At 38.7% G+C, this 26,095-nt stretch overlaps 1 protein-coding gene across 1 annotated transcript in view; it reads left to right on the top strand.

The window, feature by feature from the left end:
• LOC137596861 (protein diaphanous homolog 3-like) overlaps positions 1 to 26,095 on the top strand; it is a 210,437-nt gene that overhangs the window by 6,622 nt on the left and 177,720 nt on the right. The window contains exons 2-9 of the mRNA XM_068317638.1: positions 408 to 440; positions 829 to 1,011; positions 1,290 to 1,394; positions 9,639 to 9,769; positions 20,595 to 20,669; positions 21,040 to 21,109; positions 24,160 to 24,296; positions 24,692 to 24,797. Coding sequence (XP_068173739.1) covers positions 408 to 440; positions 829 to 1,011; positions 1,290 to 1,394; positions 9,639 to 9,769; positions 20,595 to 20,669; positions 21,040 to 21,109; positions 24,160 to 24,296; positions 24,692 to 24,797 — 840 coding nt within the window. The remainder of the gene's footprint in view (positions 1 to 407; positions 441 to 828; positions 1,012 to 1,289; positions 1,395 to 9,638; positions 9,770 to 20,594; positions 20,670 to 21,039; positions 21,110 to 24,159; positions 24,297 to 24,691; positions 24,798 to 26,095) is intronic.

Below are 26,095 nucleotides of genomic sequence, written 5' to 3'. Positions count from 1 at the left end.
AAAAAAATCCAGGTAGTATCAGACATCCACTGGTATGAGACTAGATAAATGGACTGAGTTGATACCCCAAGATGGAGAGGACACTCCTACTTCATTTTTCTGGGTCGTGCTCATTAGTGCATGATGGTGGCCTGTTAGTGGTCATATATCTGTTTCTAAACCATACTTGCCCTTGCTGCATCATATTTTTCTTCCCTAATGCACCAAGCCATTTGGGAGTAAAATTTGTGCATTCTCCAATGCAGAATTTAAAGAACCCAAACATTTTACTTTACATTAGATATCTGGCCATGAATAGTAATGTTTTCATGTAGTTTGCTTTAGAGTACGTTTTTATTTGAATGATAGGCAGTGAATTAATACATCTATCCTGATTTATTGTTTTTTTTCCTGTTCCCCACCTGTAGCACTTACCTTTTAGAACCCTCACAGACGATGTGGTAAGACCCATTGGTTTTCTCTGTCTCCTTTCATCCATCCATATTCCACATCTTATAAAATCTTTTTACCAAAGTTTCTCAAAAGTGCTCATGTGATATTGTTCTCTGTTAACACACATTACAATAACTCACATCACTGAACAGATAGCATTTCTCACGTTTCTCTGTTGGGGAACTTTCCTAGCATATGTGTAACGAGTGTCCTATGTTCTTTGTTCACAGTGTTCACACTAATGGGATGTTTTTTAAACTCCTTATCAATTTAATAATGTTTTGTCTTCTTTGTTCTGACTAATAATTGTTTACACATCTTTTATCTTTCTTCACTTAGCTCACAAAATTAATTTGTACTTTTAACTGTTCTGTGTTTTCTTTGCTGCGTCTGCAGATGGACAGATTTGCCAGTATCCGCATTCCAGGAAGTAAAAAGGACCGGCCACCCTTATCTCACTCTAAACATAATGCCAGTGATTGGTCCATTTCTTCATCATCCACCTCTCATCAACTTGAGGAGGTTTCATCAAAGATCACCACAGAAAAAGAGATCTTGGCTCTGTTTGAAAAGATGATGGTACGTCTGAAGCACCGTAAAATATCATTAAAAGTCGTAGCTTGACATTCATCTTATGTCTGATACAAGGACAACTGTGGTGACAAGTTGGGAAACATTTGAGGCATTATGTACAAAACTGTTGTTACAATAACATCTAATCAAATCTTCGGGGTAATGTTAAATCTTAGTTTGCTAAATTATTACAATATGTTGTTACTCGAACCGTAGAAAGGATGTTAAAGATTATTAAAGTTCTTCATTATAAAATTTATCTTGTCTTACTTTGTTCTTTTCAGGAGGATATGAATTTGAGTGAGGAAAAAAAGACACCTCTGAGAGACAAGGACCTTAACATGAAAAGAGAAATGGTCATCCAGTATGTGTTTACTGCCTCCAAAACTGTGAGTTCTTTAATAAGGCAATACTTTTCTACCTAATTTACTTCATATATTTTGCTTCCTACAGTTTATAGTTCCAGTAATGTCTGGCTTTTGCTTGAATATGTCCTCTTTTCATAACTTTTTTAACCCTATCATCCAGGCACATAATGTTTTTAAGTATATTTCATAATGATGTCTAACATGATGTCCAGTCTGAGAAAAATTTTTTTTGAGGAATTAAATTTGATTAATACAATCATTCATTTATCACCATTTACAGGGATATGTGATAACAAGCCAATGTAATCTAATTTGTCATCTTGTCTAAGAGAAATGAAAATGCAAACTAATTTGTATATTTTATACAGTACCTTATAATGTATACTGTTTGTCTCCATCAGTTGCTTTTTCCCCCCTCTTTTTCTCTTAATTTCACTCATTTGCCCACCATGTCTCAAAAACTCAAATTATATTTACATTTTAAATCATTTGTGTTGGCTCTAGGTTCGAGTCTCGCTCTGTGCAGAGTTGGCATATTCTCCCTGTGTCTGCGTAGATTCTCTTCGGGTTCTCCAGCTTCCTCCCACCTCCAAAAACATAGGTTAATTGGCACATAAGGTTAATTGGCCATTCCAAATTGCCCGTAGTGTGTGAGTGTGAGTGTGGTTGTCTGTCTCTGTGTAGCTCCGTGGTGCACTGGTGTCGTCCCCGGAGTTTCCCCTGCCTCACGCCCTAAGCCAGCTGGGATAGGCTCCAGCTCCCCATGACCTGTGACAGCGGATAAAGCGGTGAAAGAAAATGGATGGATGGATAATTTGTGTTGGTTTTGAGTGGTAGTGCATCACAACCCAAAATTGTTAAGGCTGCTAGTTGCAGTGCATCATAAATTGAGTGAAGTTAACTATTTGTTCTGAATATTATCTTGAATGATGAGATGTATGTGACTAGATTTTGTGAATGCAAGTTTTCCATCACCGTTGACTGTACCTTCAGAGTTTCAGAAATTTGCCCTATGCTTGTTTTTTCCCCCCTCTCAAAGCACAGATGGATCTCAACAGAGAGTGATAAAAGTGTCAGTCTTTGTGGGGAAATGAGTAAATCCCCAGAAAAATGTGGGTTTATCTGGAAACTGGATAATTTGTTCTCTCCCACATCATCAAAAAAGACACAGTGACCCCAGAGCATGATCATTTAACAGGGGTTCAGTTTGTGAATATCACTGGAAACACCCAATGAACAGGCTTTTGTTATTTCATATGAATAGAGAGCACCTATAATATTAAATACAACTGTTTTGGTGAACCCAAAGCTTGAGTTACTTCATTTCCTCCCCTTTGTATGATTTTTGGGGTTTTCTGGTACACAAGTGTTCACTTTTGAGATGTAAACAAAGCATTTGCAGTACATTGGACTCACCATTGGAATGGAGAATAGGTCATATACAGACACATTTATTACACAATAATTTTTGGAGGAGTGTGCTTGGAGGGATGGACTTGGTTTTTCCATTTTTAGAGGACTTCAGGTATTACAGTACATCCATCAAAAACTGTTCTTAGTCTGTCCAACTCTCGTTACCCGCTGTAGTTGGCTGTTTACATGCCTGCATTGTAAAATTATGCAACCACTGGGCAAAATGACAAAAATCGTCCCTTTCAAAGGTTCACTGTCCTTACGTTGATTTGCAGTTGTAGTTTCAAAAGTGTGGGTAAGACAATTTAAGTAAATCTTGAAGGAGGTAATTGGTGGAAGGGAACAAAACCACACATAGGTAGAGTTGTATTATAGAAAGTGAACAGAGAATATTGAATTGATTGATTTTGAAAAATTAATATTAAAAAAAAGGAAACGTAAAAAGGTTGTCAGATTTGCACTGGCCACCCATAAAATGCCTTATGAATTTATGAAGGAATGTGGCCTTGATAATCAACAAATATTTAGGTAAGTTAACAGGATTTTCTAGAGAGACTTTGACAAATAATTTTATTCTCATGATTTGGAAGAATATTTGAGATTGGGCATTGAGTTGTAAGTGGAGAGACAGACTAGGCACACTCCCATTATTTATTTTGGAAGCCTGTATGTGTATGGGATTATTTATTCCTCTTGGTAATGATGCAGGCTGATTTCTTAGGGCTTTGATGAATCAAAAAATGTGGCCATTGATGTGTGATATTTTGGAATTGGTGAAGTTGTTTTGACAAACTGAGTAAATGTAGCCTCATCTCTACACCAACATTCCAATGACAAAACAAAGAAATGCTTATTTTAAGATTCCATAGTTGTCTTCCAGGACTTCAAAAATGTACATCCTTACTAACTGGCCTGTTGAGATGTGTGCAAATATATAGTAAAAAAAAAGTCCAGACTTATTTTCAGTAAGGTACTTGATATAGTTTTTCTTTCCATGTGATTAAAGGTTTTTGATCATTGCACTGTGAGAGATGCTGGCTGTCGTTGATTGCTGTAATTTGCTTGTTGATAATTGCATTTTGAAAGAGCACGAAATGACATTAGGTTCTGTTCCTCTTTGGAAATGTGCTGTTCTTGTAAAATATTTATAGGTTTGAAAACGTATGAAGACATTTGACTTGACTGTCACAGCGAACTGAGGAATAAACGCTTTGAACTTATTGATTATCGGTACTCTGTGCTTGTTTAATGGTTTTTGTCGATTCAAAACCTGAGAAAAATGTTGGTGGTTAAAAAACAAGCTGTTATTCTTATTTAAATTGTTCTGCAGTTTAAGTCAGTTTCGCTCCGGAGGGTGTTGTGCTGTGGTTTTGAACTCAAAAAATTGTTTGAACTGTTCTGTGTTAGTCCAGAAAAGATCACGTGCTGTTTTTCAGTGATTAATACATTTTGTTTTCCCTTAATCTAAAGGAAATATCAATATTAATTCATATGTCTCACATAGCTCCTCAGAGCTAGTTGCATCCCTTGTTTACTGCGAAAGTGCAAGTACAGCCTGGTGAAGCAAGAGTAGTAAAACAATTTGCATGTAGTTCTTTTACAGATACAGTAAGTATACAGGTACATGTTTTAAAAGTTGCCAACAGCAATTTGACTACTGAGAAGTACACCATTCAAAATGACAAAAGACCAATTTCTGTTTTGTTTTTTCCACCATTTTAAGTTAATTAATTTAGATTTTCATATTCAAACTGGGACAGCATGGTGGAGGAGTGGATGGAGGTTTTGGTTTGAGTCTACCTGTGAACTTTGTATGTTCTCCCATGTCTGCATCTGTTTTCTCCAAGGTCTCCAGCTTTCTCCCACCTCCAAAAACATGCAATTTAGATGAATTGGTTACTCCGAGGGCGGCACAATGTTGCAGTCACCTCACTGCTAGAAAGTTCTGGTTTGAATCCTTTCTTTGCAGTTTGTACGTTCTCCCCCATGTCTGCGTGAGCTCCCTCCATATTCTCTGGCTTCTTCCCACATCCAAAACATGCGGCTAAGGTGAATTGATTTTTCCAAATTGCGTGTAGGTGTGAATATGATGAATATAGTTGTTTGTCTTTCGTGTGGCTCCACAGTGCTCTGGCGTAGTGCTGGGAGTGTCCCCCGCGCTGTGCTTGAGCTAGCCATTCGCCACTTCGCCATAGGCAAAGTAAATTCTGGATTGGCTACAAGGTTTTTAGACTGTGTAGCCACAATGGCATTCTTATTTTTACGGAAAAAAGGCTAAAACTTACAACTTTTTCGCACGCTAGCGCCGCTATTTCCGCTAGCGCCGCTATTTCCGCTAGCGCCGCTATTTCTGCTAGCCGACGGAAATAGCCGAAGTGACCTGAACGCTACCGATCATTAAATATGCACTTGAGTCATTACCTCCTTTCGTCCAATGAAAAACAAAATGATTCTATTTTTACAAGCTAAACCTGCGAATTGGTGTACGACAAGGCGAGGACGATCGATCGAAAGAAATTAAGAATCCAGTGTTTTATAGTAGATTTTGCGTTAAAATGGTAATTGAACACATGAGGAATGCTGAGAGGGGGTAGGAGTGGTGACAGACCGATCAGAAGGTAAATGAAAGATATTATCAATATTTTTTTGTAGTCTTAGACTTTTAATCCCTATGAGTGGCACGAATAAACAGCGATGTATGTACAGTAAATGTGTATTCACCTCATTTGCTATTTTTCATGCCTTTTTAAATTGAAATGAAAAATCATATTATTGAATTAAAAAAAACAAAAACAAAACTAAACTATGGCATACCAATGGTTTTGGTGGTGGTCAAAGTTAAAATGTCTTCTAGTCCAAGTAAAACTTACAAATAAACATTGAATTATATTTTGTATATCTTCACATAGTGATTGCAAGTTTTCAATTGTTGAATCTCATTTATACCTGCATAAAGTAGGTTAGAAATAAAGATAGTTCAGCTTGAACTGTTGACTTTAGTGTATTTTTGTAGGTAAACTGAACAGAAGATTTTGCCCTCAGAATGCAGGAAAACAACCCCATTTTCTAAAAAATTTCCCGGGGGAGGCTCCCCGTACCCACCCTGTGGGGGGGCATCCCCCCTACGCCCCGCCCCCCACGACAAGCATTGGTTGTCAGTGCACTGCGCCGGTGTCTTTGATACAGAATGTGGCTTTTCGTGGCTTACTCAGTTCTTTTACACTGAGCCACAGTGGCTTGGTCTTACTACTTCCTAGTGCAAGCCGCGTCTCGCCCTCAAGTCAGCTGTGATAGGCTCCAGCAACCACTGTGACCCGCAATAGCGGAAATAGCGATCAGGAAGATGAATTAATGAATGCAATTGTCCTTAGGTGTGAAAGTGAATGTGAACGGTTGTCTGCCTTTCATGTGACTGTGCGATGAGCTGGCCTATGATCCAGTGTGAACCCCTTCTCTCGCCTGTAGATGGGTGAGATAGGCCCCAGCAGAACCCTTCACCTATGACTTCGGATGTATGGCTGAAGACCATTTGATTTTGGACTTTTGTCAAGAAGATGAATGAATGAATATTCTGTTGTTGTTGCTGTTGTTAACCAACAACTTTACTGAAATATACTATAGCTGTCTGATTGCAGGACAAACTAGTGAAAGTAATCTCAAATATAGCATTAACTTGTTTTAACTGTCGATATATATTTTGCTGCTGTGCTTTTTCACTCCTGTGCATTGCACGCGTCCTATAGTTACATGTCTAATGCTTATCAAAATGAGAGAAATGCTATTACAAGACATTTAAGGTTTAATCAGGAGCACTAAAAACAATTTCAACATGTTAATAATGGCTTTTAGATTAGTTACAAATCCAAGCCATCTTATTCGTAATAAAATTTTGACTCTTATTTACAATATTTACACTTCATTTCTAAGTACTCATAATAATATTTGTTGATATCAACAATGTCTTTCCGGTGGAAATTTGTGTACTACTGATTACTATCCTACTTATTACTCATCTGGTATTCAATTATGACACGTTATTATTCTAAGTCTTTGGTCCTCAACCCCCGGGCCGCGGACCGGTACCGGTCCGCGGGTCATTTGATGCCGGGACGCAAGGAAAGAAAAAGTAATTTACATTACTTCCGTTTATTTACTTTGGAGTATGGAACATGTTTAATTTTGAAAAGTGACGTCTATGCAGAATGATGCACAGACGAATGAATGCGTCTGTCCCACTTAACAGGTCTCAGTCACGTGACAGGTTACCATCCACTACCCCTAAATTAAGCGCCCACAACCGTGCCAGTGTACTGGATTAAAGTCAAGGCAGATGATCCTGAGATCGCCCAAAAAGTATTGCAAACCCTGCTTCAATTTCCAACCTCCTGTCTTTGTGAAACGGGATTTTCTGCAGTGACTGTAAAGAAAACCAACTGGACGTCCGGGACACACTTCAGGTGTCATTGTCTCCCGTTGCATCTAGATCAGCAGTCCTCAAACACTACAGTATTTTCCGCAATATAAGGCATACTGGATTATAAAGCGCACATTTAATGAATAGTTTATTTTATAATTTCTTTCATATACGAGGCGCATACAATAAAAAAACAAACCAAAAAAGAACAAAAAACGAGGTTATACTTGCGCTATCCGTCCACTAAGTACCTTCAATCAACTGTGAACGGCCCCTATTGTTATGTCAATGAGGCCATTCTGAGCCTCATCAAGGAAACCTGATCACTGGATCACTTTGCCATCTTTGAAAGAAGTCAACACGCATGGGTTTCTCCCTTCGCTGCTGAAATTTACTGATAAACGTACTACAAAATACTGTAGTACAAAATTATCTAAAAACATCGTCAAATCAAATTTTATTTCTATGGCATCAAATCCTAATAGAAGTTACCCCAAAGATCTTACCATATAGAGCTGGTTGAAAGAAGTTTCTCAAGCCTATTTACAGAAAGCCAACAGAGTTTTCCAGGTGCAAGCAGTGAAGAGGAAAAGAGCAGAGCTGATTCTTAGCTCTCGTCAGTGACGTAAAAGTCAGTTCTATGAGCCAGACAAAGTGGTGTATTTGCCACTGTGTCTGGCAAAAAATGCCATATTAAAAAACCTGACTTTAAAAACTGGTTAAATTTATTACGAGTGGACCACTCAGTTCGAACAGGGCGGATTATTTCCTGATCTGAAGTTCGAAGCAGTTCTGACGTTCGTCTTCGTTTATTAATTAAATCTTGTTTCGATCGATCGGTAATCCAGTCAGGGGTGAAGTGCAGCTATTTGCTGCTGCACTGTGTGTCCTAAACACTTTTTTAACCAGTTTTAATATCAGGCTGCTAATTTACTGGCAAATGCGACACTCTGTTTTCCTCATAGAACTGAATTTGTGAGGTTTTTGAGGTTCATGGTGCTCACTACCATGAACCTCACAGAATACACAAGCATAAACTGTGCACCCCCCCCTACACACACAGACAGCTATGTGTTGTTTCAGGTATCAACTACATTTGCAAATCAATTGTAGCACACCAGGCACTTTTGTCTAGCAGTGACTCAGCTCTTGAAAATTCACCTTTATACCAGTTTCTCTGTGTGTTTCTTTAGACTAATAGAATGGACCGTCACTAGACTCCAGATTACAGCAACAACACTCGACAACAGCATTTTTTAGACCAATTAAGTTTAAAGTGGGTTATTTCCGGCGGCGCAATGGTGGGGAAATACTGAGATAAGTCAGTCAGTCAAACTTTATTAATAGAATTGTTGAAAATTCCTTACGTTTTGCTAAGTTATCGTGATCTTTATTTTTAGTCAGCCGCCGGTCCTCTCCGCAGGCTGGTCTCCGGTCACAGAGAAGGTCAGTGAGAGCCGGCACTTTGGGGCCCCCCTTGACTACCGTAGTTAGGGGGTGTAGTCCGGCCGGACAATCTGCCAGAGTGCCTACTGAGGCCTCCCCCTGGTGGCGTAGTGCGGCATGATTTCCGGCCAGACTACCAGCTTTTTTTCAGCCATATTGTTTTTAACCAATATCAATATTAATATTAATCCATATATAAGACAAGTCGGGTTATAATGCGCATTGTGAGTTTATGAGAAAATTATGGGCTTTAAGGTGCACCTTATAGTGCGGAAAATACTGTAATTCTCATTATTATTATTATTTAACTGACTTGTTCACTCTTCTATTGGAAATGATCAGTATTTCTCCTACGTTGAATGCAGTGATTGTAAGTCGCTATATTTAAAAGTAAATATCAGTGCAGTCACGTCAAACGAGTTTGTAATGTAATTATTTCTTACAATTATATTGTTTACAGAGATGTTGATTATCAGTTTATGAAAAAAAGGTTGTTTGTCCATGGTGTCTGCATTTTACATAAAACCACTGCGGATGATTTATTATTAGACTACATCTGTCCTGGCGTCATTGACGATTATTGAGAAAATGAAGAATGGTCCGTGAAAATATTGTCTTAGATGAAAGTGGTCCATGGCGCAAAAAGGTTGGGGACTGCTGTTCTAAGTGGTCTCACTATAATGTTTATTTTGTGCAATTCCAATTTTTGATATCTATAACCTGAATCATCAAATTCCTTATCAATAATTTAAATTTCATGGGTGGAAATGTAAATAGTTTTCTAAACAATTCAATTTTTATTGGTGACAATATTTATCGAAGAGGTTTACAGCTGTTTACAGAAAAAATATTCTATATGCAATTTTGTTTCTTTGTTGACTGTTTGCAATTGAGACATGGAGCCTTTCTTTCCATCTCCTAACTTATCTTGTTTTTTTGGTATTTTTGTTGTTTTGTGTATGACAGAAATGTATTTTTCATTTCTCTTCCAGGGTAGCTTGAGAAGCAGCTATCAGATATCTCCCCAAGAATTCCTGGCAGAGCTAAAGTCAGGGGTGATTGACGAACGTCTGTTTGCCTGTCTAGAGTCGTTGCGAGTGTCCCTTACCAGCAACCCCGTCAGGTATGGTACAAGATTATGATATTGGGAATGGACGTGCTTCTTTTTATTTAAGTGCAATCACTTTTTTGTTGTACTTTTTTAAATAAATAATAGTTATAATCAAAGGTGTACATACACATACAGTATATAGTACATACTGTATACACACACGGTCAACATAAACATGCACCATTTATTAGAGTATGAATTGATTGTCTGTGCTTCATTATACATTGTTCCTCTGTGAAACAGTGGAGTGAAAGAAAAATTATGTGTGAATCGAATGGCGCAAGGCAGTCAAGGGGTTCTGTAACTCTTCCATGCTTACACTGTATTACATGATATGAGGGGAAAATGAATATGGTTTAGGTCTCATCAGTGGAGAATCTTCAGAAAAATGCGTTCAGTTAACCACCTTGAACACCTCCAACACCCTTTTCATGGGAGTAGTTTACACATGGATCATTCTCATACTGATACCTGATTTGACATAGAAGCCATACTACCTCAACAAACTTCAGATAATCCAAAGTATTGCTGAGAACCAATCACTGGGGATAAAGAAGTACTGTAAGACAACTTGTAATATGAGACATGCTATATGAGACATTTTTACAGGAATATCAGAAGGGTGTTATATGTGGTACAGATTTCCGTCTTATTCTATGCAGGAATTAGCATTTGAACAGAGGCAGAGATCACCAAAGAGCTCTTCCTCTTGGCTGGAGAAGCTAGGTTATTTTGCTGCCTGGTCAAAGAGAAGGGAGCAATTTGAAAGCTGTTTACCTGAAAAGAGAGACCCTCACTAGATGTAATGAAAACAAAAATGTGGGCTGAGATGGAGACTGACATTTGCTACCTTGAGAAATCGGTGCATGAATAAGCTGACATGGCAGATGCTACAAGAAAACTGACCTTCATTGCCCCATTCAACAGTTTTTGCTGAACTGGAAAAGAAAAGAAAGCTCAGGGAATTCAAGACTCTTCTGTGAATGTTCTATTGAGTTGATAGTAAAAAGGGTGGATTGCTGGTTTCAAAACCTTCGATTCTGTATTCCAAAGTACAGTTAGTTTTTAAATGCCTGGCACTGTAGTTAAAACAATTAAATTCATAATATCAAAAGTAACTTATTTTCCTAAACATTATTCTCTCCCATTATCGTATGTTACCTTGTTAATTTATCATTATTAGGTTTATAAATTTTGATTGAATAGCCAAAACTGTAACACTGATCAGTACCTAAATGGTTGTAAAGTCAAAGGCAAAATGAGGTGAATAAGACACACTATTTTATTGTTAAACATAAACCTATTCTCAGTTTTACTGCAGTTACCAGTCTTGGCTGATCCATTTCTTCAAAATTCATTGTTAAACCTGGCCTGGAGTTGGTCTGAACAGGATTAGAATTTTACAAGCAGGCTAAAGTAATAATCAAGGCTGAATTTAAGTGATTACCCACTCAACTTCACCCTTGAAATCCATGAATAGAGAGTAGCATTGAATCTCATGCTGTATAATATTAGATGAGAAGGAACATTGTCTTCAGTAATCAGAAATTGCTGACTTGTTAGGTTAAAGGGATGCTTCTTGGCACCAAGAATGAATTTCTAAATCACACACTGATTGGTATCATTTTTCAACAATTTAATAGGTGCCTTAGATTTAAAAATCCATGTCATTTTATGCCCTGCACTATCCGAATAACAGGACAGAATTTTCAAAAACTCATTATTTCATCACTAAATCTTCAAGTTTCTGTCAGTGTTTAAGTTGGAAAAATGTTGCTTGTGATGTATTCAATGGACTCTTATTTTTGTGTGGTACGATATTTAACCTTGTTGTATCATACTGGCCCATTTTTGGAGGCATTCAGATATTTTTCAATAAGTTATATTCAAATCTTAAAGTGGTGCTCTTTGGTGTATTGATCTATACAAATAAATGCTTATAGTGGGTGTTTTTAAAGTCACAAGACTGCCAGTGGTGGAAAAAAACTGGTTCATCTGGTTGGCTCATCGCACAGGGACCCCCCCCCCCCCAGAGCCTACTGACTGACTGACTGACTGGTTATATAATATATTAATTTTTTTCAGTACTGCAGCATAACTGCGTGATTTGCCCATCCGTAGTTCATGGTATCCTTTTTGCCCTGCCATTTTCTTGCCCTGTTGTGTATTGGAGCGTCACCTATATGACTCGAGGACATTTAGGAACTGTCTTTTAATAAAAGTATCAGTAATCAATGGTAAAATGGATAGTGGTTCTCTTGTATTGATTGATTTTACCATGAATGCAACCTGCTTGTATTGATTTACAAGAATTTATGGTACCTCAGCAGATTCCTTGTGGTGAAGCAGACAAACTCACAGGTTGTGTGGCACTTTCTATAGCTTTATTCTTTAGTCACCCTGTGATGCTTTAGTCACCCTGTGAGTCTTTCTTCTGACCCCTTTAATTTGCCCACCACAGCTATTCCACTTTTCTCATTTTTTTGTGAGCAACATTACTTGCCCATTAGGTAAGGATATGGTGGGTATGAATGACAGATGCTTCTGAAAAGAGCTGGCCTGGTTTTGTAAATACACTTATGTGCAAACTTCAGACTTGGTAAAAGAAAGCTAAGAGTATGTTAGATTTGACACCTTACACAAACATCACATATTGCAAACTTTTATAATTATACAGGGAGCAATTTATACACTGTACTATGTTGATGCGACTGGGGAAATGATCTTTTCACTCTTTTACTGATGAACATGCTTTCACAATATTTTTATTCGCTATGGTGATGGACAGGCTTACAGACGAAGTTAGACAGGAATCTCCATGGACTATGATGTTTATAGATGACATTGTGATCTGTAGTGAGAGCAGGGAACAGGTGGAGGAGAAGCTAGATAGATGGAGGTTTGTATAGAGGAACGCAGATTAGCCGCAGTAAGAAAATGTACATGTGTGTGAATGAGAGGGACCCAAGTGGAAGAGTGAGGTTACAGGGAGAAGAGATCAAGAAGGTGGAGGATTTTAAGTACTTAGGGTCAACAGTCCAGAGCAATGGAGAGTGTGGAAAAGAGGTTAAAGGGACAGTCAAGTTAATTTTAAATGACATATATGTTATTCATCACTATGAAAAATAGAAGAAACATTTTTTATGTGTAGCATCATCCGTTTGGTCAAAAAAGCTTAAAATCTGTGCCGCAGCAGCTTCCGCATTCAGAGGTCTCGTGGGTGTCATACGTCACTGTGGCCAAACACAGCTTAGCAGCTATAAGAAACGATGGAATTCTAGATGCGATTAACACCAAAAATATCATGGTTACCTGCGCGGTGAACGGTTTTGTCAACAGAACAGCAAAAAGACACTACTTTCAAATAAATTCACTGTAAAAGTTAAACTAGAGTTGTTATTAATTCCACACAGTCCAAGGCAATAGTAATAAATGGCGGTTAGCTCAATGCTAACATAATATGGACAATCCCATTGACGGGCTAGCGCGTTAGCATTTTTAGCAGGATACCTTCCCAGAAGGTATTCTAAAGAACGACAGGTCCTTGTCTTCGTGTCTTTTTGCTGTTCTGTTGCCACAGCCGTTCACCCCGCAGGTAACCATGATACTTTTGGTGTTAATCACTTCTAGAATTGCATTGTTTCTTATGGCTGCTAAGCTATGTTTGGCTCGAGTGACGTATGACGCCAATGGGACCACTTAATGTGAATGCTGTGGTGCAGATTTTAAGCTTTTTTGACCATGAGAAGTCCAGCTACCCTAGCAGTGACGTTAACCAGATAACATGTCTCCTTTTTTCTTTGATTTATTATAACTTTTGTTTTCCAGGGAATGGGATGATGAACGTGTTTTCCTTATTTTCCTCAAGATTACCACCTCACTCTTATTCTTGGTGTCTTTCTGACATGACAGGCCTCATTTGAATATTTCTGTGCTGTTGCGTCCATAAATGATGATATGTGATCAAAAGATAACTGATCTTTGAGCAAGCATTAATTACTCTTAATTGTATTGTATAAGGGCAGCACAGTAGCACAGTGAGTAGAGTTGTTGCCTTACAGAAAGAAGGTTCCGGGTTCTTTTCCTTTCTATGCGGAGTTTGTATGTTATCCCTGTGTCTGCTTAGGTTCTCTCTGAGTTCTCCGGCTTTCTCTCACCTTCAAATACATAGCTGGCCAGGATAGGATCCAGTAGACATGTGACCTGCAAAACAGAAGCAGCTGAAGACAAGATGATTGCGATTGTTAACATACAATACATTGTTCAAGACGATGGATGGATGTACAGTGCCCCCTCGCACATTTGTGCACCAACACTCGCGACTTCACCTCATCACGGATTTTTGGTAGGCAGTCACGTGATACCGCACGCAAATTCTATTGGCTGACGGCATCCAGAAGTGTGCTACGTTCCGTGAGTCTCGGGCGTCTGTGAGACACAAAAGTGCTTTAAACAGTCAACAAGAGTGTGGTAAAAGGTAATAGAGATAGAAGGTGGTTTCACCGGGGCGGCAGTGGCTCAGTGGTAAAGCGGGCGGTAGAGCAGGTCGTCCTATGATTCAAGATCGGCGGTTCGATTCCCACTCCCACCCCCCCCAAAATATACCCGGAGGTGAGCTGACAGTGGGAGGTGTCAGCTCATCTCTGTAGCACTGCCGAGGCACCCTTGAGCAAGGTGCCGTCCCCTTTACAAAAAAATTGCTCATTTGAGGCGCACCAAGAAGGAGCTGCCTGCCACTCTACCTCCCCTGCATGCCTACAGGCCCCCTTGTGTGTGTGTGTGATACAGGGGCCTGTACTCACATGTATGCATGCGTTTGTAATCAGTAGCTAGAGTGTGCTGTCTTAATTTCCCTTCGGGGATCAAACCAGTATATAAAATTAAAAAAAAATTAAAAATTCATATCAGTATGGGAAGGGTCATGAAAGTTTAAATTACTGTAAATAATTAGATAAATACTTTGCCACTATATTGCAGAGTTTGTTATTCACGTGGTTCCTGCAACACATTAACCGTGAGTAACGAGGGCTCACTGTATTGCATAAACATCAGAGAAAGGATTTTGTAGTGTCTTCAAGTAAATATGTGAAAATGAACCATCACCATTCAGGGGATGCCTCACAGGGGATGCCTCGCTATGCATCTTTACTTTGTTGTTAGCTGCTTTTATACAGCTTTTGTGACCCAATTAGTCAACAATTAATTTATCAGACAGCACTCAGATTGTAAAAGCATTGGGCCTGTCATAGTTTCACCCTCATAATATACCCCTTTGACCATTAAACATACTCCAAGAATTTGGAATTATGTTAAATAAATTAATTAAAGTAATTAATTTATTTTAATGTTTTGGACATGCTAATATTTACAGACTTCATTGATTCGTCACATTTACAACATCAACATCCGAAAAAAAAGAGCTGACTGGTAGAAGCCAATAGGCTTGTGAAATTCCCGTGCCCCAGAATCAACAAATCTCTCTCATTACAATATGTTGTCAACATACTCAGACATTTAATATTTTCAACCAGTTCATCCATTGAATTTTGACAGCCGTTCATACTCTTATCCACTTCCAGATATTAGCCTTTTAACCTTGAGCATAACCAAGTTTACATTTTTCCTAGGAACACAAGGTTTGTTAACATCATTGATGATCAAAAAAAGAAGTTGACCCTGCCAGTGTTCTTTACAAGAATGTAATGAACATATTTACCTCTCTCAGCAGACAGACAGTGTTTACCCCAGAAATAACCCGTTAGTCACAGACACTTTTAACAGTTGTACATGCTATTATATTGTCAAAAGGTATCAACATGCTCTTTAAAGTCTCAAACTTAATGTAATCCCTCCAAGCAAAACTCAATCTTTTTATTTGTTCATTAGTCCATGTTTCTGACATTGATGATGTTGAATAGTTTTTCAACTGTTCCATGTAATACTTGGAAGTGTCCAAAATTACATTTCGGTCAAACAGGGCATAATCCACAAAATAATTGGTTTTCAACTCCATACTACCCTGATCAGCAGTTCTCTGTATTAGATCTTTCATTTCTTCAGACAGTGCAAAGATGGTTGTTCTCTGCTGTTGAATTTACAGAGTTTTTATTTTTGGTCATACCTTTTTGGTCATACCACATCATGTGCATAATTCCTTGGCTTAATTTTTGACGCCGGGGATGATCACATCATTTATTCCAATGCTTTGTTCTATTTCCTCCATTCTTTGTTGTCCTTGCTCTAGGACAAAGATTCGTCGTTCTTTTTCATCTGCGTCTTTCTGCGAGAGATAGAAGAAAAAGACATCTGCTCTCCTTGAAAGCCGGAAGTCATTCTTACTTTGATATTTGTTCAAGAAAAATACAATTCACTTACAGCAGTTTTCTTCATCATGTCAAGACTCTCACCTTGCTACTCCAAATCTAGAATAGCCTGGACTGTGACAGTGTAAGGGAAACTAATTTATTTCTCTTAACTTAGACCCAAATTCCTCAGCTGTCTTGGCATGATCCTTTCTTGTCTTCATCAGCATGGCAGTAACAGTGTCAGTTTAGCGTATTTTCTTGACCATGTCAAACTTCTATATTCCTACACCTTGATGATAGGGAGGCTAATTTTATGCCTCTTGTTCTCCCATTTTAGTGAAAAGCAGATAACAAAAAGGGTTTTAATACGTGCATTGATTTTAAGATACAGCTCGATTTCCTAAAACAATCAAGATGCTTCAATCAGGATCGGTGGTTCGATTCCCGCTCCCGCCCAAAAACACCTGGAGTGTGAGTTGAAAGTGGGAGGTGTCAGCTCACCTCCGGAGCAGGGGGACGGCGCCCAGCTTTGAGCAAGACGCATCCCCCTCACAAGCTGCTCATTTGGGCGCTTTACAAAGGGTTGCCCACCACTCTACCTTACATTGCATGCCTACAGGCCCCCTTGGTTGTGTGTAGTACATTGGCCTGTATACACTAACATGCATAATTGTGATTGACTGAGTGTGCATTCTTAATTTCCCAACAGGGATTATAACAGTATACGTAAAAAAAAAGAAAAGAATCTCTCTCTCTCTCTCTCTCTCTCTCTCTCTCTATATATATATATATATATATATATATATATATATATATATATATAGAGAGAGGGAGAGGGAGAGGGAGAGGGAGAGGGAGAGAGAGAGAGAGAGAGAGAGAGAGAGAGAGAGAGAGAGAGAGAGAGAGAGAGAGAGAGAGAGAGAGAGAGAGAGAGAGAGAGAGAGAGAGAGACACACACACACATACACACACATTATGGATAAGGGTTGAATCCAGACCTTGGGGGACCTGCGGAAGCAGTGGACTGAGTCTGGAGTAGAAACAGCCACCGTGTACGTGCCTGTGTAGGAAATGGGCTGCAGGTGCTGCGTTCCCCAGGTCAAGCCACTTTTGAACCAGAAACAGCGGCAGAAGCGCCTGACCTGGGCTACGGAGAAGCAGCACTGGAATGTTGCTCAGTGGTCCAAAGTACTTTTTCAGATGAAAACAAATTTTGCATGTCATTCGGAAATCAAGGTGCCAGAGTCTGGAGGAAGACTGGGGAGAAGGACATGCCAAAATGCCTGAAGTCCAGTGTGAAGTACCCACAGTCAGTGATGGTCTGGGGGGCCATGTCAGCTGCTGGTGTTGGTCCAGTGTGTTCATTTCTGCAAAAGGATTCCCAACCAAGTATTGAGTGCATAACTGAACATAATTATTTGAAGGTTGACTTTTTTTGTATTAGAAACACTTTTTTTATTGGTTGGATGAAATATGCTAATTTTTTTAATAGGGGTTTTTGGTTTTTCTTTACTTTTTTGCCGACATCATCAATATCAAAACAATAAGAGGCTTGAACTACTTTAGTTGTGTGTAATGAATCTAGAAAGTGTAATGTTTATCAGTACAATACAGAAAATAATGAACTTTATCACAATGTGCTAATTATTTGAGAAAGACCTGTATATATATATATATATATATATATATATATATATATATATATATATATAGTACAGACCAAAAGTTTGGACACACCTTCCAATTCAATGGGTTTCCTTTCTTTTCATGACTATTGACATTGTAGATTCACACTAAAGGCATCAAAACTATTAATTAACATGTGGAAATATGTACTTAACAAAAAAGTGTAAAACAACTGAAAATACGCCTTATGTTCTAGTGTCTTCTAAGTAGCCACCTTTTGCTCTGCTTATTGCATGGCACACACTGCATTCTCTTGATGAGCTTCAAGAGGTAGTCACCTGAAATTGTTTCCACTTCACAGGTGTGCCCTGTCAGGTTCAATAGGTGGGATTTCTGGCCTTATAAATGGGGTTGGGGCCATCAGTTGTGTTGTGCAGAAGTCAGATGGATACACAGCTGATAATCCTACTGAATAGACTGTTAGAATTTGTATTATGGCAAGAAAAAATCAGCTAAGTAAAGAAAAACGAGTGGCCATCATTACTTTAAGAAATGAAGGGTCAGTCAATCCAAAAATTTGGGAAAACTGTGAAAGTGTCCCCAAGTGCAGTCGCAAAAACCATCAAGCACTACAAAGAAAGTGTCTCACATGAGGACCGCCCCAGGAAAGGAAGACCAAGAGTCACCTCTGCTGTGGAGGATAAGTTCATCCGAGTCACCAGCCTCAGAAATCGCAGGTTAACAGCAGCTCAGATTAGAGACCAGGTCAATGCCACACAGAGTTCTAGCAGCAGACGCATCTCTAGAACAACTGTTTAGAGGAGACTGTGTGAATCAGACCTTCATGGTAGGACTGTGTGAATCAGGCCTTCATGGTAGAATAGCTGCTAGGAAACCACTGCTAAGGACAGACAACAAGCAGAAGACACTTGTGTGGGCTAAAGAACACAAGAAATAGACATTAGACCGGTGGAAATCTGGTTTTGTTCTGATGAGTCCATAGCAAATACGTACTCAAAAAGTTATTATATTTACGCAAAACTATTAGAACACCTCGCGGATCGAGTGCCGGATGCCGAAGACACTCCATATTCCATAAGCACCGATCTAGCTCCACACAGAGGTGGAGTGGCATCCCTCTTAGCCAATGGGGTGCCAGGAAGATACGTAATAGGTAATAGCCAGTGGCAGAGGAGCTATGAGAATGTTGCGTTCAGGAACCTGTGGGAGATTCAAGTATGAGCCGATACTGTGTTTTTATAATACGTAAGTTGAAATTTCTTTCATAAGTAGATGTAATATTTTCCTGCTGAGAAATTTCGTAAGTAGAAAATTTTGTAAGTATAGATATTCGTAAGTATATGTATCACTGTACAGTTAAATAAAATTAATACAATTCAGAAATAAAATAAGGCTGAGTCTCAAATAGGCACATAAGCAGACTCAATCAAAATGAATACTAAAGCTGGCTCAATACAGCAATTCAAAATTAATGGTATAACATGCCTCTAAATAAGGCAACATCAATAGCAAAATGCCAACGGGCTTTTCCTAAGCTAACGTTACAGGAACTGACAACAGACAACTCTGTGTCCTTGACATGTTTTGCATTTAAATGATTCGTTAAGCTGGAGCTGCTTCGGTGATATGAAAATTCTTTTTTACAAAAGGTACAAATAATAATAGTAATAATAATAATGGATTAGATTTATATAGCGCTTTTCTGGACACTAAAAGACGCTTTATATCGGATCAATTATTCATTCACACCTCATTCATACTTGGTGATGGTAAGCTACGTGTGTAGTCACAGCTGCCCTGGGACAGACTGACGGAGGCTTCTACAGCGCAGATTGGCAGCGAAGAATCACTGCGTTTTTGTAGAAAGTTCTATTTAGAAATAAACTTTCCGTCCAAAGGTCCGAGTGGTCTTGCCTCGCTCTCCTGTGTCGCGTCCATCTCTGTTTTCAGTCACCCTACTTTTGACTAGTGGCTCAGGGACGAAGCGACGTAACACTGCAGCTTACGGGTTCCTCAATGGGCCAAATTTGCCACTCTCGATTAATTGCGTTAATTTTTATAGCGCGTTAATTTGCAGTGTAATTAATTAATCTAATTAATGCGTTAAAGTGACACCCCTAATATATATATATATAAGTGGCAAATTTGGCCCAAAAGCAGGAAATGTTTGTCTTAAATGGTTCAATGTTTTCAGGATTGTTCAACTCATGCAAAACAGAGAAATTGCAAGTGTTGTAGTTACTGATTTTTTATATCTCACCAAAAATTATTTGCCCTAATACAGTGATGATTTTACAATCATATGTGCCTGCCTTTCAGGCATAAAATATGAAAGCTTCAAATAGCTTCCTATTTTACTTTGCCACCTTGAGAATTTCTGCAAAATTTTAGGCTCGCAGGCATGCTGCAAGTTGATTAGAGCGGCACAAAAACTGAATGCTGATGTTCAGTGACAATATTCAGTTCCAATCAGGAAGGAGATGCAGTCACTCATAATTTCACCACAGCTGCCTTTGCCTGTTTTTTGCATATCTAAAGGTTATGCAAAGGTTCTTCTTAAAATTAAAATTACAATGTTCTGTGGCTGTTGAATTCTCCATTATCACTGCTATGTGAAAGACAGCTCACTATTACAGATGTGTTTATAAAATAAATAGTAAAACAGCCATTAGCTTGATAGTTTGATTTTGTTTCGAACACAGAGCCTCTGTGACGCACCACTATCACATACTCTTCATTGCTTGTCTGTCTAAGCACTGATTTAACAATTAAGTCTACATGCGTTTTTGGAGTATCAAATGTAAATATTGAAGTTGTTGTCAAGTGTCAGTTTCATGCGTCCATTTCATGCTGCTGTCACATTAACACTTTTTTTTTTGTTTCAGTTGGGTGCAGAGTTTTGGGCATGAGGGTCTTGGGCTTCTTCTGGATGTTTTGGAAAGGTTGCTTTTAAAAAAGCTGTAAGTTCGTTGTACAGACTCTGTCCTCTCTTACTATACTTGTGAATTTGTGCAGACTCTACAAGAAGATACAGAGGAATCATACTTGTGTAATTTTGGTAATTAACATGTTTTTGAAAAAAATTCAGGATGTTCTGAACTTAACTCAAAAAATGTAAACATGTACGAACAACAAAAAATTAAGTGTAAGTTTTGCAATTGTAAGATAACTCTTTCAGGTTGATTTCTCACTTCTGTCTGAACTTTACAAACTTACCTTCATCTGTAAATCAAATTCTACTGAAATTTTCAAATACCCTTTAAACATCTTGCAGTCTTCATGGTCCACATGAAAGGTCAACTGCTCATCCTTGCTCTATTCTTTCCCTAGGCAAGAAAAGCTTGACAAGAAGAACCAACATAAAATTATACAATGCCTGAAAGCCTTCATGAACAACAAGGTAATAATAATAATAATAATTTGTCTGTTAATCTATAAATTGTACATTTCTCAGAAATGTTAAACCTTTTTAATGTTATTAATTTAAGAAATTTTCTATAATCTTTGAAATCCAGGATCAATTTTATATTATAAAGCTCTGATGGAAATTGTAAGCTATGAATTGTTTGATTGTGTTGAAATAATAGCCCAATAATAGCCCATTTTGAAATTTTGAGAACTTTCATTCAAGTCATTTGTGGAATGGTGAGTGTTTTTTACATATTTGCATATTTCAATATATTGCGATATACATTTTAATATTCTCCTTTTAACTAAATGTGAAAATTCCATATGTGTGTATAAACATGTGAGAGTGAGTACAACACTCAGTCAATGTGTGTGGAAGTGAAACCTGTAAAATAATATTAAACATCAAGGTCAATACATGGTGATGTACTGACCTTGATGTTGTAATCTGAAGGAGATCAGTGACTACAAAGTAGTGGTAGGCGAGAGTGTAGCCAAAAAGCATAGGATGTTAGTGTGTAGGATGACTCTGGTGGTGAGGAAGATGAAGAGGACAAAGGCAGAGCAGTAGACGAAATGGTGGAAGCTGAAAAAGGAAGAGTGTTGAATGACTGTTTGGAAGGAGTTAAGACAGGCTCTGGGTGGTCAGGAGGTGCTTCCAGATGACTGGACAACTACAGCTAATGTGATCAGGGAGACAGGTAGGAGAGTACTTGGTGTGTCATCTGGAAGGAAAGTAGATAAGGAGACTTGGTGGTGGAATGAGGAGGTACAGGAGTGTATACAGAGAAAGAGGTTAGCTAAGAAGAAGTAGGACACTGAGAGGACTGAGGAGAGTAGACAGGAGTACAGGGAGATGCAGCATAAGGTGAAGGTAGAGGAAGCAATGGCCAAACAAGGGGCTTATGATGACTTATATGCTAGGTTGGACAGTAAGGAGGGAGAGAGTGATCTATACCGGTTGGCAAGACAGAGAGAATTGGAAAGGATGTGCAGCAGGTTAGCGTGATTAAGGATAGGGATGGAAGTCTATTGACAGATGCCAGTAGTGTGATGGGAAGATAGAAAGAGTACTTTTAAGAGTTGATGAATGTGGAAAATGAGAGAGAACAAAGACTGGAAGAGGCGACTGCTGTGGACCAGGAAGTAGCAAAGATTAGACGGGATGAAGTGAGGAGGGCATTGAAGAGGATGAAAAGTGGAAAGTCAGTTGGTCCTGATGACCTACCTGTAGAGTTTTGGAAGTGTCTAGGAGAGGTGGGAGTAGAGTTTCTGACTGGGTTGTTCAACAGGATTTTAGATAGTGAGACGATGCCTGAGGAATGGAGGAGAAGTGTGCTGGTGCCCATTTTTAAGAACAAGGGAGAGAGGTGGAGGTTTGTCCTGGAAAGGAGAGGAATGAAGGTTAGCCACAGTAAGACAGAGTATATGTGTGTGAATGAGAAGGATCCAAGTGGAAGAGTGAGGTTACAGGGAGAAGAGATCAAGAAGGTGGAGGATAGTACTTAGGGGCAACAGTCCAGAGCAATGGGGAGTTTGGAAAAGAGGTGAAGAAGCGTGTACAGGCATGATGGAACGGGTGGAGAAAGGTTCAGGTGTGCTGTGTGATAGAAGAGTTTCAGCTAAAATGAAAGGAAGGGTGTGCAAAACTGTGGTGAGACCAGCGATGTTGTTTGGTCTAGAGACAGTGTCACCGAGGAAAAGACAGGAGGCAGAGCTGGAGGTAGCAGAGATGAAGATGCTGAGGTTCTCTCTGGGAGTGACCAGGAAGGATAGGATCAGGAATGAGTACATCAGAGGGACAGCACATGTTAGAGGTTTTGGGGATAAAGTCAAAGAGGCCAGACCGAGATGGTTAGGACATGTCCAGAGGAGATAATGAATATATTGGTAGAAGGATGCTGAGTTTTGAACTACCAGGCAGGAGACCTAGCGGAAGACCAAAGAGGAGGTTTATGGATGTAGTGAAAGAGGACATGAAGGTCGTTGGTGTGAGAGAAGAGGATGCAGGAGACAGGGTTAGATGGAGGCAATTGATTCGCTGTGGCGACTCCTGAAGGGAAAAGCTGATAGGAAAAGAAGAAGGTCAATACATGGTGATATTGAAATACCTTGTGTAAACACTTATGTTGTGTAAAACTTCTTTTGAAGTCTTCTCACAATGCCTCAGCTTTTCCTCCTTGTGTGATGTTAGCACACACTAGCTGTTGGGAAAAAAAAAAATCCAAAATAGAACAGAAAATCTTGCCACACGGAGCTAAAACCCAATGGAGACAGATATCTGGCCACTCTGGCACAGAGTGTGATGTAAGGTCTCATGTAATCATGCGTCTTAACAGGTGCCAGACACTAGCATTTACCCGTAGGCCTTTCTGTCTGCCCAGACCTTTCACTTGCTAGAGAGGCATCTTGGGATGAGATGTACCCACAATGCCAAGAAGACAGGTGTTCTCTGCCAGCTGTCAGAGCAGCCTTTTTTTTTCTGCTGCCTTCCTGTGTCAAGTCACACAGCAGCATGTTTTTCGTTATGTGGTAAAAATGGCATGGTTATGTATTATTAAAAGTTGCCATGCTATGAAATTTGCCTTTACCTCTACCATTGAACAGCAACTGCATCCAGAAGGGTTTCATGAGTTCAGAGAAAACAGTAATGCAGATTTATAGGTTGGCGATTGGGCTAAAAAATATACTTATTCAGCCCTGGTAGCCATCAAGATTGACTTAGCTTGACTTTCTCAGTATGAATTAACTGAAAACATTGTGTTTTCACGAATCATTGTTTTCATCTGAAAGTTGATTGAACTGTTATTGGGGTTACTAACCCTAACCCTAAATGGAGTAACATGCTAGAAATGAATCAAGTACTTTCTGTAATGATGGCATTCCTGCTAGATTTTTTTTTATTGTATTCTGCTGGGTAAAGTATTTGTCACAGCTCACATTTCAGAATTAATTCAGTTCCATTTTACAGTCTCAATGTATTGTGTTCTTGTAGCTACAAATGGGTTAATTAAAACACATCCTGGTCTGTGTTTTTTACAGTATGGCTTGGATCGAATCTTGGGGGAGGAGAAAAGTCTTGTGCTGTTGGCAAGAGCCATTGATCCCACACATTCTGCCATGATGACAGATGTGGTAAAACTGTTGTCGGCCATCTGTATTGTGGGTGAAGATAACATGTATGTTTTGTCATTGATTATACCAACATATCAGTGTTGTACTGCTTTTCCAATGTTGACATGTGTGCAAGTAGATTTTCAATAGACATTTAAGAGTGAAAAAACAGTAACTTTGACCTTTGGAATTATCGAACATAATATATCTAGGTGAACAATTTTATTAACCATTGTTATCCATTTTAAGTCATTGTGACAGTCCTAATTAACTTTCAAGCCTTGCTTGAGTATTTAGTGAAGGTAATGAAATCCACATGGAAAGCCCCATCACTGGGATCAAATTGTCAAGAAACCATTGATAGTAAAATACGAAAGGGCATGTCGTCAAACTCCCTTTAAATGAAGGTATTTCTTCTTTTTCCCAGTTGTTGGTTCATTCATTTCTTCTTCTCATGTAGTTTGGAAAAGGTCCTCGAAGCAATCACCACAGCAGGGGAATGGCGGGCTATTGAGAGGTTTTGTCCCATTGTGCAGGGACTGCAAGATCGTTCAGTTCAATTACAAGTAAGTGCAGAGTACATGTACGGCCTTTGACAGCTTGCTATTTTGCTCAGTATTCAGAAATGCATGCAGCTATGAGAAATTCAAACTATTTTAAAGACATTTGTCTGAAGGTTTCTGACGGTCTATATGTCAGGATTTCTTTTTGACTATACTCTTCAGTCAAAATTGTATTTCATCTTCTGTAAATAGCACTGCCTTAAGCCAAGTGATCATTCATCAACGTATTCAGGTTAAGTGTTCTAGGTGCACTTTAAGGATTGATTGACAAATTGTCAAGTTAGGTAATGTTAGTCACAATTTGCTATTTCTAGAAATTACTGTTGTGTTATAGTATCAGTTGCTAAAGGTAAACAAAGACAAAGCAATGAGAGAACGCAGTAATATGCAATAAGACAAAGCTATATATTTTCTATATATTTTTAATGAATTGGGTTAAATCACAATTAAACGGGTGAATAAAGTTTTGTGAATTCTTTCTAATGCATTTGTTGTTTGAGAGGTTTGAATTATCTGTATCTTGCACATTTCGTCATCCTTTCCATTCTTTTTACATACACGTCTTCTGTTTATGGACATGATCGCTCAGATTTAACATGTCATTGCGTATGCATAGACTGTAAATGATTCACATGAGATTTTTTAGTGGCAGCATTGGTTTGTGTGACAAGAATATGATTCATGGTAAAAGTATGTTTGCAATATTAGCTGGTAGCTTAGAGATATAAAAATTGTAATCTTTTACCCAATAAACCTGCTTGTGCCCCCAAACTGTCAGCATAAAACTTGTTTGCACATTTTGTTGGTTTACTGACTTACTCCGAACCTTAAGCTAAAATCTTTTAAAAAACCTTTAAGCTAAATTAAACATTTAAATAAAAAAACCCCCAATTTGCTCCTATCTGTTGCATTAACATTCTTTTTTCTGTAACTATCTTTGACAGGTGCAAACTTGTTAGCACATTCTGAGACAACAGTAAAGAGAAATGTGGACAGAAGGAAAGAGGGGCAACCCCAAATGCCAAAACGTTTTTTTTTAAATCATACCGACAAATACATGAAACTGACTGCAAATGATGCTCATTCAACAGGCATTTTTTGTGTGCTTATTTGATTTCTTAATACACCGCACCTTTATGTAGTCCTACTTGACTACATTCCTTCAGTCTTCTCTAGAAGTCTTTGACTTCAGGAAACACATATTTAGAGGATAAGTATCCATGATGAATGGAAGGTCTCCAAAATCAATGATTTATGTAAGGTTCCATATGTCCTTAAATTCATTTCGTGTTTTGATTTTG

The sequence above is a fragment of the Antennarius striatus genome, chromosome 1, assembly GCF_040054535.1.
Source record: "Antennarius striatus isolate MH-2024 chromosome 1, ASM4005453v1, whole genome shotgun sequence".
Taxonomy (NCBI): domain Eukaryota; kingdom Metazoa; phylum Chordata; class Actinopteri; order Lophiiformes; family Antennariidae; genus Antennarius; species Antennarius striatus.
The sequence above is the reverse complement of the archived record's forward strand: the minus strand, read 5'-3'. Positions and strand labels throughout refer to the sequence as shown.